General features: G+C 37.2%; 2 protein-coding genes across 5 annotated transcripts in view; both read left to right on the top strand.

The window, feature by feature from the left end:
- Window positions 1-15976, top strand: part of CngA (Cyclic nucleotide-gated ion channel subunit A) — a 253350-nt gene that overhangs the window by 27876 nt on the left and 209498 nt on the right. The gene's annotated exons all lie outside the window — the stretch shown is intronic.
- LOC135846840 (uncharacterized protein K02A2.6-like) lies at window positions 515-1036 on the top strand. Its single transcript, XM_065366147.1, has one exon. It carries the CDS (start codon window positions 515-517, stop codon window positions 1034-1036), a length of 522 nt encoding a protein of 173 aa, XP_065222219.1.

Below are 15976 nucleotides of genomic sequence, written 5' to 3'. Positions count from 1 at the left end.
ACGAGTTAGGCGAGGCTTCGTTACTTGATCCATATGTATGGTCTGTCATTTGTAATCTACCGAGATACGAGTATTCGTAATGCGGCACTGCCACTGCGCAGCCAATTGCCACAAAAGACCGAAATATTGTGAATGATGAATTAAGTACCTACTAGATTATTTGAGGTACCTAATTTAGATGGTTTCCCTCTTTTGGCGTTTTTTTTTTTTTTTTTGTTTTTTACTCCAGAATAGCATTTTGAAAAATGTGTTAGCAAAATGATTGGGTGTTTTGAGCGCATTTCATCCAAAATTTACAATCAACTAGCGATGCAGACAGCTTATTTACGATCGACGACGGTGTAGCTTACAGAGGTCATCGAATTCTCATTCATGAATCCCTTCGACAAATTGCTCTCAACAAACTCCATCATACGCACATCAGAGTAACGAAAATGAAACAGTTAGCTCGAAAATATCTATACTGGAAAAACATCGATAAAGACATCGAGCGTATGGTGAGAGATTGTGAAAAATGTGCCGCAGCTCAGAAAAGCCCTGCAAAAGCTCCATTACATCCTTGGACGAGCCTAGCAGCAATTGGCAGCGCATTCATATCGATTATGCCGGTCCTTTTCAAGGGTATCATTTTCTAGTCGTCGTTGATGCGAAATCAAAATGGATGGAGATTGGCTGTCAGAGAAATGCACCCTCTTCCGAATCAACTATCAAAATGCTGAATCAAATTTTTGCTCGAACTGGATTCCCTGAAATAATTGTTTCGGACAACGCTACTATCTTCACCAGCGAAACATTTTCAAACTATTATAAAAATCGAAGTATTTCTCAGAAACTCATCGCTCCTGGTCATCCTGCTACCAATGGGCTAGCAGAAAGAAACATTCAAACTCTGAAGAAACGGTTATCTTCAGCAGACAACTTGCAGCCAATGAACGAGAAATTACAACAAATTCTAATGCGCTATCAAGCAATGCTGTTGAAAAATGGAAAATCTCCAGCTGAGTTATACCTGACTAGACGCAATTTTTCCAGTTAAACCAGAACCAAGTGTAAAATCGAATTTTAATGGAACGCGTCATTTTCAACCTGGAGATCGTGTTCAAGCTCGATTCGATATTATTCGAATAATAAACCTCAATGGCGTCCAGGAGAGATTGTCCAGAAAATGGGAAATCTCCATTATCTAGTCGAGTTCAATACCGGTGATAAAATCAAACGACATATCAACCAGCTCCGACAAGGTTTGCGGAAAGTTGCATTCCCAGATGAACCAGTACCTGAAGTAGTTGAGCCTCATTGAACGAGGAAAACGCCGTTGACTCCGTTACGAGGAATTTTATCTTCAAATACGTCAAATACAGATACTGTACCAGCACAGTCGAATCAACGTCAGCAGGCAAGACGTCTGCCTCCGATTATGCGTCAACTATCTTCAAGGGAACATAAAAGGCCGAGATATCTGGACGATTACGTTCAATAATTTGTACATACTTTTTCAAATATTTTTCTATTTATTATCTACTATTTTTTTGATCATTTTTTTTCGATCATTTTTCTATGTGCCTATTTATTTATTTATTCTATTGTGTTTATTCAATTTATATTCTATTTTCTATTTAATTATCAATTTTTGAAATTTTTGCGCAAGGGGAGACTGTAGTATCCGTCAATACCCCCAACTATTTGATTGTTATCTCTATGTACGTAGCAACATAGTTACCATTTATACTCGAGTATATTATTCTATCATTGTACATAATCATGAATAAACGTATGTGTTATACGAGCGTGTTCGAGTTCCTACATAAGGTGACTCGCGTACGTATGTACCTACGTGCGTAGATACTTGTAATGTTAAAAATCCACTTGTGTCGAAAAATTGATAAAATTTTGGCCGCCATGTTGCCGCTGCGCATCTGCCGATGGCCGGGTGTAAATTTGTAAAATGTTTCGCGTGCCAAATGACAGAAGTAATTTTGCCAAAAGTGGATGGAAACAACGACGTCGGAGGAGATGCTCGATGATGTATCGGGTGCATTTTCTTGGCACAGATTTGCACCACTCGAGAAAGGCTGGCGATATGGCGATGGGCGATGGCGCGTTATTTATGCTCGAGAGCTGTACAAGCGATGCGTCTTCCGTAATATGCAGATTTTATTCTTTTTATTGTTTACTAGAAATGCTGGAAGCTTTTGAAGTTGAAGCACTCGAGGTGCTTTGCCGTGAAACCATACGAATCTTTTCTCATCGTGAAAACTATCCGAATGCACGAACGGTGGCTTACTGCGAGCTGCGCCAAAAAATCTCCTATCTAATTTGCGTAGCTTTTCTCGATTTTTTTTTATTTTTATTTTAGGTAAGTATTTATTTTTTGATCGATGGTAGAAGAGCGGCCGCGTATAGTTTGAGCTGCAAAAACAGCAAACTTCTTCTTACTCGACGTAGCTGTTGATGGACTCGAAATCTCTATTATTCGTTCAAGTTGTGGCGTATCGAGTTAGTAGGCTTATAACGTAGCTTGTGCCAAAAACTAAAGATTATTTGCGGCGCTGCGCTCTCTCCGAGGTATTCGAAATTAGATTAAATTGCGTGTAGTGAGATGAGGAAATTGTTTCCAAAGAAAGAATGATCATACAGCAGATAGAATGTTTTGTTTCAGTTTCTGCCGCAATCCACCGGCGTTCTTCTCACTTTTCTCTTCTGCTCGTAACTTTGCAAAAAAGTATGCCAAAGTTCTGTCTCCTCGTCGGTCGTATTTTTTTTTTAGTGATTTTTAAAGCGGTTTATGATGGGTTTTCGACTCTTATCGTATTATTTTTATGGTTCTCTCGTTCAAACAAAGTTCATTGTGAAGTTGAGGGCGTTGATATTGAAAGTTAGTCATTTCAGATATGTATCAAAACTAGGCCTATGATTTTATTTAAGAGAGCACGCTGCGCTGATGAGGGAGGTATTCCAACTGTCAGAAACATTTTCGAATAGTGAATGAGCATGTAAAACATAAGTAGGGTTCATCAGCAGCCAAAATTTTAAAGAAAAATCGAAATAATAGATACATAATTTGTAGGTAATGGATAATTAACCCTAATCTACGAGTGACCGAAGGGGCTATGTTGAATAAAGTCGTCTGTAAAGGTAAGCGGGTTCTGCGCCAGGAGCGAAAAATCTGACTTCCCAATTGAAATTTTTACCAGGAAGGTGAGCGGGTTCTGCGCCAGGAATGAAGAATAGAAGTAAACAGTTCTGATAAATGATACTCGTAGGTACTGGTTGAAAATCTACAATTTCCAAAATGTGGTTGAGGCTCCAGAACGGCTTGAAGTCGCCTCCAATCGACTCGGAGAATGTTGAATTGTTGAGGTTTCAAGTAAATTTCAGAGTTCCATAAAATTTTGAGGAAATTTCAACTTTTAAAAATCGCAGCTGCAGATGACTTCAGAACTGCTCCAAACGGTTCGAAACGGTTTCCAAACCGAAATGTGGGTTGTCGAAAATAAAATGTAAACTAAATTTCAGCTTTTCACGTAAATTTTGTCAAGTTTTGATTTTGTTTCCCTCATTTCTAGTCCACATTTTATTTTTAAGAATTTTCCGCAAATGAAACAATAATTGAGCCCAAAATCTTCGATTTGCGCAATTTTGTGATTTTTTTTTTTAGTCGGATATTAGTTTTTCTCGAGTGTTGGTGTAATAAATTATTCCCCAGGAAACTTGACTTGTGCCTATGAAGAGACGATTTCCAAAGTTGTAGCTGCCCAGTTGCATTTTTGGGCATTTTGCAACAATTTTTCCGACATTTTGTCCCGAATATTACATTTTTACGCTTGATATACAATTTTTTCATTATGATGAAAATTAGGGTACTATTTTACAGTTTTATTTTTTTTCCAGCGGGATTCGATAAAAATTGAAATTTTGAGACCATTGAACCCTTATGAGATCTGCAGCTTTGCGATTGGGCAGCTACAAATTTTGTGATGAACCAACTCGAGGGTTTTCTTACTTCAAAAACAAATTTTTTAAAAAAGGGTCAACTCGTTTAATGCACTCTCGCGAGGTTCCCTTACGATACCTACCTTTCTCCAACGCTTTTGCCTTTGCCAACACGTGCTAAAAAATTATACCACAACCTTAAAAATCTCTTATTTTGCCCAAATTGATCAAGAGTCACTAGTCAATCTTTAATGGAAAAAAGTCGAGCTTCCAGGCGAAAAAAACGTGAAATTTTAATCGACTTTTTCTACGGTTACTTAGCAACGTGGATTTCCCTGTGAAAAATTACCTGATAATTTTGAATGTTTCGTTGTAAAAAATGAAAAAAATTGCCTCAAAAATCTAGCGCAGCGCAATCTTTGCACTAACTAAGTACGAGTAGGTATACGTTATTGTTGGAATCGAGACATTAATTTCAAGGTGGCCGGTACTCGACGCTATGACGGGAGTTGATGGAGTAAAAAAAAGAGAATACGATGGCGAAAACGTCAAAACGTATTAGGTACATAGTAACTTTTGATTATGGCAATTTTTATTGCAATAATAAGGGTGTGATACGAGTACCGGATAGACCTTTAATACTCGTACTGTATATGCCGCCGCCGCCGCGTTCTCTTATAGCTCTGGCATCTGCAGTCATAATGGATTACGCGAAGATGTTTTGTTGGCACATTGTTGGTATTTTTTGTTACGCGTACAGTAGGTACATTTATGTACCTACTCGCACACTCGCGAAACGAAATGAAATGAAATGAAATAAAAAGCAAAAACAACCTGAAAATGAGGAAGGCGTGGTTAGGGTTACCGAGGCACGTATATAAAAAGCAAAATTACATCGCTAAAGTAGGTACTCGTTTAACTCGTTTATTTGAGACCATAGGATAAGGGAATTTGTCCTGAACTTTGTCTCCGCATCAATGGACTGGGTATATTACGATGTGAAAAAATCGTAGCTTAGTATTTATTTACCTACCTACAATTGTTCTACAGCCTATCGTTGCGTTAAAAAAATTGATAGTTGGGGTGAAAAAAACTCACGAGTGGATACCTTCGTCAATGTGCATACTCAAATTTTACGAATAATAAAGAGGATGTGTGACATTTCTTCTTTTTTTAATTTTTTATTGGGGGGGGGGGCAAAAAATAGTACGAATCGCTGCTGGTATAACCTACATAGCTGTTGTAGGCTGGCAGCAGAAATGACGACAGTGGTAATGGTAGCGGCAATGTAAAGCTTTAAAGGGTAAAATTTTCTTAACCGCCGAGTAGTCTTAATTAATTAAGAAATATAAGGTACACGTTAAATCCATCACCGTTATTAAGTCTTAAATTTAATTTCACGTCAAGGTAAATACGTAGGTATCTGTTTCAACATGAGAGAGTACATTACGAGTAGGTCTAGGTACGTTTACGTTACGTTATCACGTTATTATTTTGGCCTACTCTTGTCTCGTTTGTTCGCGTAGCATAAAAAGGTAGTTTGTGGGCTCGCAATTTAGAAACCCACTTTCGTATATACTTGTGTAAAATTCAATGCATCAAAGATGCGATTTTGATTACATAGTGTCCGCTTCGAGAACCTTTTACTTGTTGATGTCGAATGGTGCTGTATTATGTATTTCTGTGTGAGCCTACGGTATGTCTACGTATTTCGTACAAGACGACTAATTACTCATTGATGCTGTATTTTGTACGTTTAATGAAAATACCTATTTGCCGCATCTACAAATATGTAGTTCACATGCAATTTGCATTGGTGTGCCTTTTATAGTCATCATCGTCGTCGTCGTTTCCTTGTAAGTGGTAGGCCTGTTGGCCTGTCTGCTACGGTGTGGGACCTGTTGAGGATGAGCCTGAGGTATCAGTGAGTTTCCTCCTTGGTCTCCCTCTGCTTCTCTCCCCGTTGGTGTATATTGGAGGACCTGTTTTGGTGACCTTGTATCCTCCATCCTCTTGACATGATTTCTCCAATCTTTCATATACTGTGTTATCCTCTTCACGACTGGCTTCACTCCGAGATCTGCTGTTATTTTCTCAGATGGCACTCTGTCTCTGAGAGTCACCCCTGCGTTCTCCTCACGAACTTCATCTCCGCTGCCATTATTCTTCTTTTATCAGATTTCTTCAGTGCTCATATCTCGCTTCCATAAGTCATCATTGGTATTGCTAGGGTATGGTACACCTTCAATCTTGTTTCTTTTCGACGTTTTGACTTTCTGACAACTTTTCTTCTGCATGATCTGCCAATCATTTTGCCAGTATTTTTGCATATACATCTTGTAGCGGGTGTTGAGCAGACTTATTCCTCGTAGTTTTTCAGGTTTGAAATATCACCTTTCTTGAACAGTGGTACATATTACAAATGCTGTTTTGAATTCTTCAGGTACCTTTTCTTCTTGGTACATCCTATTTAGGAATTCCAGCAGTCTTCTTTTGAATTCACCACTTGCATATTTGTATAATTCTGTTGGTATGCCATCTCCTCCTGGAGTCAGGAGTGTTTGTGTTTTTTGCTGTTTTCAAAGCTTCTTGTAGCTCATTAAATGAAATTCTGTCTTCTGTTTCTCCGATTTCATCTTCTATCTTTGTATCTTGTGCATTTTCATCACTCCAGAGTTCTTCAAAGTATTCCTTTGCGTCATTGATTTTAATTTTTGGCAAACCCACTCTTTCGTTGAAATTTGTGTCAATCCTCCTTATAATCGTATTTCCTAGACTTTCTCTTGACTTTTGCCAACTATTTTTGATATTCTTCACCATCAACCTCACTTTTTGTGCTCATGAATTTTCTAAATGCCTGTCTTTTCTTTTGTATGAGTTCTTGGATTTTGTTGTCCCAAATCTTTATTTGCTTTGCCCCAATTCTGTAAGGAATCATTCCTATGCTTTCTTTTGCCGCTTTTGTCACAATGGATTTAATATTTTTCCATTCTTCTTTTATGTCCTGGCTTTTTGGTATCTCTTCACTAATGATGTTCATCTGTCTTTGGTACAGCGGCTACAGCCATTGGTTAGTTGGGTCATGCAGGGCTCTTATGTTGATTTTCTTTTCATTTTTCCTGGCTGGTATTCTTATTGTTTCCATTCTCATTACTCCTGGAACAAAATGATGGGTAGTGCCTATTTCTAGACCTTTATATGTTCTTACATCCAAGAATTTCTTCACTGCATTTTCATTGGCTATAAAATGGTTGATCATTCAGCTTTGTCCTCTTGTATTGCTCCATGTCATCTTGTGATCTTTTTTGTGTTGGTAGAATGTATTCATGATTCTTAGTCCATTAGGCATTGAAAGTGCAAAAATCTATCAGTCTCTTCCCATTTGTATTCATTCCTTCTGTTCCATACATACCAGTTACTGTCTTTATACACTTATCTCCTACCTGAGCATTCAAATCTCCTGCTATTATCAATTTATCTTCTGGATTTACCTACTGCTTGTACTGCCCACTGTAGTTGCTTGTAGAACTCTTTGCTTTGTTCCTCTCTTCCCTGTTCTGGTGCATATGTATACTCCGATTATTGTAAGAACGTTTTTTTTTCAATCTCATCCTTGCTGATACAATTCTTTTATGCCATATGTTGTATGAGTCTATGTTTTCGCAGTGTTTATTATGTATGTGTAAATCACTCTGCCTGCAGCTCTGGTTTTCTTGTCAACTCCTTGTCAACTCTGCTGTAGATAACGATGTAATTCCCAGATTCGATTGTTTCACTTCCTTTCTTCTTTGTTTCAGACATCACATGCAAAGTCTGTATTTCTACTGCTTAGAATTTCGTTTATTTCTGCTTCCTTGGCTGCATATCCTTTTACATTCCAGTTTCGAATTTGTATTTTCTTTCGTTTGCGTGCTTTTTTATTTTAACCAGGGGTTCACCTCCGCCTGGGATCCCATAGTTCCATCCGTTTCCTGTTGTTTGTGTATTTTGAGTAAGTTTGATTTTTGTCTGACTTGGTTACCAGCCATGCCAGATATATCATGGTGATAGGGCTGCTATCTAGGCCACCGCGCTTGCCTGGTCCTCTTTTAGTCGCTTTTTACAACAGGCAGAGGGTAGCATAAAGATATTCTTAACCTGTCCCTAAATAGGGGGCTTTTTATAGTGTTTTAAGGTAAGTGCAGGTAATTACGCCACCCTAAGGTTTGAGGTCATTTAGTAGGGTTAAAATACATCTTTGGCAAAAATGTGAATGAACCACCTCAAAGTACATCTTATTAGCTACCTTTCACGAAAAATTTTTTTTCTTACCCCTCCCCCAATACCGCCAATCTCCTCCTGAAATTTTTTTACAAAAGTGGGGTAATTATTAATTATCAACAGGTGCAGGTAATTACGCCACCACCCCAAAAAACTATTTAAAATCTATGAAAACATTGGTAAAAATCATTTGGCATTTTGGGTATCTTATTGGCTACCTTTCCCTAAAAAAATGTTTTCCATTACCACCCCCCCCCCCATCCCACCCCTCCGTTTCTGTAAATTATTCACCAAAGTGGTGTATTCATCAATATATGCAGGTAATTCCGCCACTCTCCCCCATCACCAAAAAAAATTATTTAAAATTATTGATAAGAACATCGCTAAAAATTATTTCTTAGCATTTTGGTCAAATATGTGAAAGTCCTGAAAGAGTTCTGTTAAAGTGGTGTAATTTTCAACATTGGTACTTTTGTATTTTTTTCTACATTTCGATACTTACATTGAGAAATGACAAAAAACTGTTTATCGTATTGAAATCGTCATTAAATTTACTATAGGAAACATATATTCAAATTTTTTTTCGCCCTTAAGTATTACAAATTACAGTACGTTTCCAAACTGTGGTCAATTTAACATGACGTTTTTTTTTGGCATCAAATTTATGAAAAAGCGAACCACAAATCAGAAAATTATCCGGTCCGGCGATATTTTTGGTTTTCCTACCTTGGCTTTAACAGTACAATCACCTAAAAATCGTCACACGGCGCCATCTACCCGTTTACTATGAGAACTGCGGTAGTGGCGTAATTGCCAACGTGACGTAATTAGCTGCACTTACCTTACGTAATGGATCGCAAAAAAAGAATGTCGGAAGATTTTGACCAAATTCAGTGGAGAGTGGTGACCTCCTTTCTAAGTTGTTGAAAGTCACTCGGACCAAGTTTTGAAACGGCTGATTTAAGATGGAGTGTCTCACATCTGTAAATTTTGTCTATCTCAAGCTTTTACAGATGTTCGACTCTGTGACACCCTGTATACAGATGTATATTTAACGACACGGCAGTAGCTCGTTATCGTCCTCGTAAACGTGTCTATGCCAGTACATGTCTACACAAGTACATCTTCGTCTCCACCTACACCTACCCATACGCGTACGTACTCGAACATAGGACATAGCCTATAGCCTACATAATAATCCTCATTTCCTTATACATCCGTTCAATATGCTTATAAATACCGCGTCAGCATAATGTCAAAAACGATCGAAACAAGATGAGATCTCCTTTCACCCGTTTTGCTCGCCCTCGCTCGCCTGTATCTGTATCTATAATGTATACTTACCTACCACTACCTATCTTTCACCTATACTTAAGAGGCTATTAAGTTTTTTTTTCTCCCCTTTCGAGCTTGGAAATTTCTGCACCGCCGCCGCCGATGCCGACGCCGATACGATAGAAGGGCGATGATGGCATGAAAATATGTTATGAAACTTTAAGACGGATTAAGCCGGATAAAGGCTTTGAAAGCCATTAGAGATCTCCAGCTAACAACGGTGGAAATTTCGGACCTTTTCAAATCGTTCCGCTTGCAGTTTTACGTACACGTATATTCGACTCGTTGTACCTACTCGTATAATACGCGAATGGAACGCCAACGTAACCGTTTGCGGTTCGATAATCAACAATAGGTACACTTATACATTTCGAAAAATAAATATTTTTTCCTTCGAATAGGTAAAATAACATCGCGAATTTTTTTCGACCTTTTTTTTTTTTTACGTCGCCGAACGAGAAGATTCTGGCAGCCCTAATACTTATTCCTTTTTTTTTCGTACCGAACCACTGTATTACAACTTACAACCTTTTGACTTCTGTATATCTACTCGTACTCACAAATGGATGATTCGCGCGATGTAATACCTCGAACCCTCGATAGAGATGGATTAATCGTGACAACGATTTACAAGCCGGAAAACCACAAAAATTGCTCGTAAACATTTTTTTTTTTGTCGACACGTAAAAAGCAAGCAAATTGCTGGGATTTATTTCTATTCCATCTTCACCTACCTACGTAGAAAACCTTGAAAATAAAAGAACGATTTCCAACAACGTCAACCATTCTGGTCCTGGAACTAATCCTTCTGAGGAGCAGAATGGGTCGACGATTTTAGTTTTTCGACAATAGCGCGATAAAGAAAAATAATTCTTTCGCGAGAGGAAACTCAAGGTTAAGTACGCTGGTATTTTCTTTTTAAGCTGTCGTCGCCGTCTTTGGAAAAAACAAATGAAGTAAGAAAACGACGAAACATCAACGACAAAAGCAAATTTTGTCGAAAAAATATTTTTGACTCGAAAAAAAAGCAGAAAAAAAAAAGAAAAAAATGCCAAATATTAATTAGTCGAAGAGAAAGTGAGAGAGAGAAAAAAAACGATGAGAAATAAATTAACGCTAAATCAAGCCATATTGGGAACAAAAGCTCAAACACAAATAATCGACCATTTCGAAAGAGTTCTTCGATTAGAATTTACTTAAACAATTAGAAAATGTTAAAATGCCAATTAAAAATTAACGAAATCAATCAATCAAAATTAATGCGACGACGTTTTGTTTACATTTTATCGAGTTCAATTCGGAATATCTAATTTTCACTCGAGCGATTTGTTTTTTGTTTTTATGTTTTTCTTTACGCTGGCTGTTCGTTGTTCTCTCCACTATTTATAAAGTATGAGAAAAAAGCGAAAAAGCGTAAGCGTAGCTATAGCTATATCGTCTCGACGTCGTAACGAATTGAATAACGACTAGGTACTGGTAGTGGTACAAATACATACTACGGAGTTGCGAATTCGTATAATACTTACAAGAACAAAGCCAACTTGCGAACGAGTATTTCAAGCAAACATCTCAAAGTTCTCGGTCCATTTAAAAAGGGTTTGAAACATCACGCCGCGCCGCGCCGCCGAAAGAAAACAAGTACCGATCTAATAAATTAAATTAAGCCGCGTAAATTAACGTTATACTATAGAAACTGTGCAGTGTGCAGGTATACTTTGGTAGATACAGATAGCTATTAGCTTAATAAGTATACGTCCAAGTGCAATTACGTAGACATGCATTGTGTTGCGTACTGTGTAAGTGTGTATAGGTAAAAGCATAGAGAGCCTAAGCAGATTGCCGGACAGAAAGCTAAAAGCGTAGATTTCAATTAACAAAAAGTTTCAACTTTCGATCACTTAGCTTAGATGATATCATATTCGGCCAAAGTTCATCTGGTTAGTTTGGAAAATTTGCATATAAACTCTGCGAAACCGAATTCAATTTTCATAAAATTTCGTCGAGGTAAGTTTGATTAGATTTCAAACTGCCGTACATGTACATAGGTAGGTAGCTGGGTAGGTACCTATTTCGAATCGAATTTACAAATTAAGCACGCGTCGTGTCGTCGTAATGCCTATCGCTAGGCTAGTTTTGCAATATTCGCACGAAATGTAATTACGAGTACTTCGGATGCATAATACGCGATTCATTATAGTCACAATAGAGAACCAAAAAGATATTAGTAGATAGGTACTTAGTTCATTACTCAATTTTTAATCGAAATTTTTGCAGGCGCTACCTTTTGTGTGACATTTAAAGTTTTTATCCCAGATGCCCCCCTCTCTTCTCTCCCGAATTTTTCTAGCTAATTAGCCAGAAGTGGTTCGAACTTTTGAAGAAGGAGTTGGAATGCGCAAAAATGTCGAATAATTTTAAATTTTCCAAAACGACGCTTTTATACAATTACAAAAATTGTATCACCCCTCTTTCCCCCATCCCCCACCCCCATTCGTCGCCCCTCTGTATACGATACACATTACACTCGCACCAATCGATAAACCATCGTGTACGTATCGATATCGACTCGACACGAGTAGAAGTACTTGTAGCCTAATTTAAAAACAAACAGAAGGACTAGATTATTGTACCTAAGCGAGCATATCCATTACGAGCTTATACCCAAATCCACCCATATGAAAAGTTTTCAATTCGAGTAATACGAGTATGACGACGATGTAGGTCTACGAGGAAAAATTTGTCAAAAGTTTGTTCGACCTTAGGATTACGATGAACATGTGAACATGACACTATTCGATTGTATACGAGTAATTTGCATTTTATCGTATACCTAACCTATTTGTTGTAACGCGGCGTCTTTCAATTAGGCTAATACCCTCTTGCCCCTGGTTTCGTCAACTAGGAGTAAATTAGTAAATAGAATATCGTGATTATTTTTCTCGCAAAAATTTTCTTATTGCACGTAATATGTATTATGTCATTTGGTCAATGCTTTAAGATCAATTTTGAATACCTAATCCGCGTTTTAAATTCTCAAAAACCAAAAAATGTCAACCGGAATATCAAAAAGTTGGGTATTCATTTATCGCACTGTTTCTATTCTCTAATTTGAAATCGTGAATGATTATGTCTGGATGGAGTTGAAGAGATACTCGTACTAAGCAAAAGTTGGTTGATTATAATTTTATCGATAAAAGTCGCCGATTTTTACACGATACGAAAACAAATTGCTATAGAAAGCTACCTTTTACTCGTCGTCTTGACGCCGATATTTGATCGCGACCGAAAATGATAAGGGTGGTAGTGGCGGCGTGACGCCCGCACCCGCACCCGCGCCCGCGCCACCCCGCGTGGGTAGACGACGAGTCGAGGAGGAATAACACCGAAAGTAATTTCAAGCTACCGCTACGAGACAATTTTCGATGATCGTTGTATACGTACGAGTATTTTGTTGGCCGAGCTGGATTAGCCGGCGAGTATATAAATTAAATAGCGACTGTTGGTGGAATTTCGTCGGTTTAGTTATATTTTCTCGTTACCGGTCAATGAAATAAACTACTTTAACTCTTTTTCGTTGAACCGAACCAATGAAAATAGAAAATTGAGATTTATGTTTGTCGGCCATATATGGCAGTTTGGCAGAGGAAAAGAAAAACGTGCGCTATTCGGTAACGCCTCGCCTCGCCTCGCCTCGTGTACGCGTCCTATTGAGGAAAAGACATCTAACGTGTGTATAGGCCCAGGCTGGGCTAACCTTTTTTCACAAATGTACGAGTACTTTGACGAAACATACTACACGTTGCACACACTCCTCATTTTCAGATAAGCCCTTGAAATGTCCATATGCCTTAAGCCTAGTACAAACCAAATGGAAATTACTCCGAGACCAAAAAAATAAACATAACAATTCGCAAATACGTAACTGAGCCTAAAAAGTCGACCAGGATTATTAAAAAAAATGTTGGCGAGCATTTTTCACTTTCTGTACGATTTTTGAGAATGGAAGCCAAAATGTGATTTGTAGCCTATACTTAGTTATTTTTCTAATTTTTCTCCAAATTGAGATGAAAAGTTGACTTTCCCTGGAATGTGTACCTAATGACGAGGAAAACCTATGGATTTTTTTTACAAATTTTTTCAATTAATGATTTTTCGTCGACTCGCATTATTTTGAAATTTCCCAGCGGCCAAATTGTAATAAAGTTTCCGAGATTTAGTCGCCATTTTTTCATAGAATATGTGTAATTTATCCTGAAACATCCTGTAACAAAAGTTTTAAAGTTGTGCAACATTGTAAAAAAAAAAATTGAAAAATTAAAATAAAACCCGCGAACACCGATGATCCGATCGCGACGCAACACGAAATTTCCCACGACAGCGCGTGAGTAATCGCAGCGATGCTCCCCTGGTTGTTCCAAGCCGAATAATTTTAGACGAAAAAATACTGTAAGAAATTTTTTTAATAATAATTATCAACTTTTTTTGAATCGAGGGATACATTCGAGTAAGAATGGAGCCAGAATTCACTTTCAAGTTTATAGCATTTCGATAGACCAGTGAAATACATAATATAGATAATTAAGTATTCAACAGGAAGACTGGAAAAAATCAAGCATCAATGAGAAAAAATTTAGAAGTTTGATTTGGTGGGTCTACTTTTATTTGAGAAGTCGTCAAGCACCGATTCAACTATCTTTTTGTATTTTTACGTCGAATTTTTATATCATCTCATTTCAAAAAGGAGTTGAAAAGCGTTACATTCTCGCGATTAAATTGTAATTTTGGTGTTTAATTATGAAAATCCCAATCTCGATTATTGATTTTTAAAATTAAGGCTTTTAGGTGATATCATAAAAATCAGTGTTGCCACTTTTTTTTGTACAAAAAATTAGCTCAAAAAGTTTCAAAACGTAGTTTTCATATCGTTCCGACTCTCAAAAGTTCTAAAAAAAATATATTATGGACAACTGTTCATGCTGAACAACATATTAAAAAATTGGGATGGTAACTAAACTTGTAACAAAGTCGATTTAAAAAAATTTAAACTTTGCGAAAAAATGCGATTTTTTGATTATTTTAAAATATGAAAAAAAGTTTTGATTGGTAAAGTTGACCCATTTGGCCCCTATTTTTACATATCTGTTGAAAAAGTTGAAAAAACCCCTTTCACTCAATAAAATAAACTCATCACAAAAAAATCAAAATTTAAAAAAATTCAATTTTCAATTTCAAACATCAAAAAAAGTTAAAATTTATTCAGTTGTCTTATTTTGACGTTTTTCTGACATAGGTGTTTCATGAAAAAGTTGATAAAAATTACACTCACAACAAAAAAATAAAAATTCGTTCATTTTTTGAATCTTTTCGAATTTTGATTTTTTGTGAGGAGTTTGTTTCATCGAGTGAAAGGGATTTATAACTTTTTCAACAGGTACGTAAAAATAGGGGTCAAATAGGTCAACTTCACCTATCAGAACTTTTTTTCATGTTTTAAATAAAAAAATCGCATTTTTTCGCAAACTTTAAATTTTTTAACATCAACTTTGCAACATGTTACCTTCCCAATTTCTTAATATGTTGTTCAGCAGAAAAAGTTGTCCATAATATATTTTTTTCAGAATTTTTGAGAGTCGGAACGATGTGACAACTACCTTTTGAAACTTTTTGAGCTAATTTTTTGTACAAAAAAAAGTGGCAACACTGATTTTTATGATATCACCTAAAAGCCTTTCAAAACCTCTAACTATGGGAAAAAGTTTCATTTTGGTAGGTATCGCGGTTATCGAGCAATCCACTGCTGATGATATTTTAGGTTCACTGAAAACTTTGACACCCCCTGGCTGCCGTTAAAAATGGGCTAGAGGGCTGCGATTTGCGCCATTGGTCATCCCTTCAAAAGGTCTTTCCACAGGAAAAATTTCAAAAAAATCGCCGCACCCAGCTACCACTTCTTGGTCCAATTGACGTGGAATGACTCATATCTTAAATTCATACTTTTTTCTTTACTTTTAAAATCTTTTGTATTTCCTCCTTCAATGAGTTTCGGATTTGAAAAATTGTCATTGACTCTTCATTAATAACATCTAAAAAAGCCCACAAAGGACTAGCCTTACTTATCGTACATTGTAGAGGGGATAACGTTGTGTAACACTACTTCGATCCAACGAGGGAACGCAACGCTGCATTCCCCGGCGCGCAACCGTGGAACATTTTCGCTTGACGCGCTCGTACCTTCTCAACCTTCAACTCTCTTGCGCGACCTCTAAATATTATTTTTTTGCCCTGAAATTTTTTGTGAAGTGTTTTCTAACCAAATGGAACACTTCTGGTGGGTAAGCTCAAAAATTGAAACTTGAACCACCCTAATGCGAATCTAGATTCTAGAAAACATGTCGAAGCAAAATCAGAGGACCTAAACTGAAAACTCGACCGATTTTGACATGTTACG

This window comes from Planococcus citri, chromosome 5, assembly GCF_950023065.1.
Source record: "Planococcus citri chromosome 5, ihPlaCitr1.1, whole genome shotgun sequence".
NCBI lineage: Eukaryota > Metazoa > Arthropoda > Insecta > Hemiptera > Pseudococcidae > Planococcus > Planococcus citri.
This window is presented reverse-complemented; position numbering and strand designations above follow the sequence as displayed.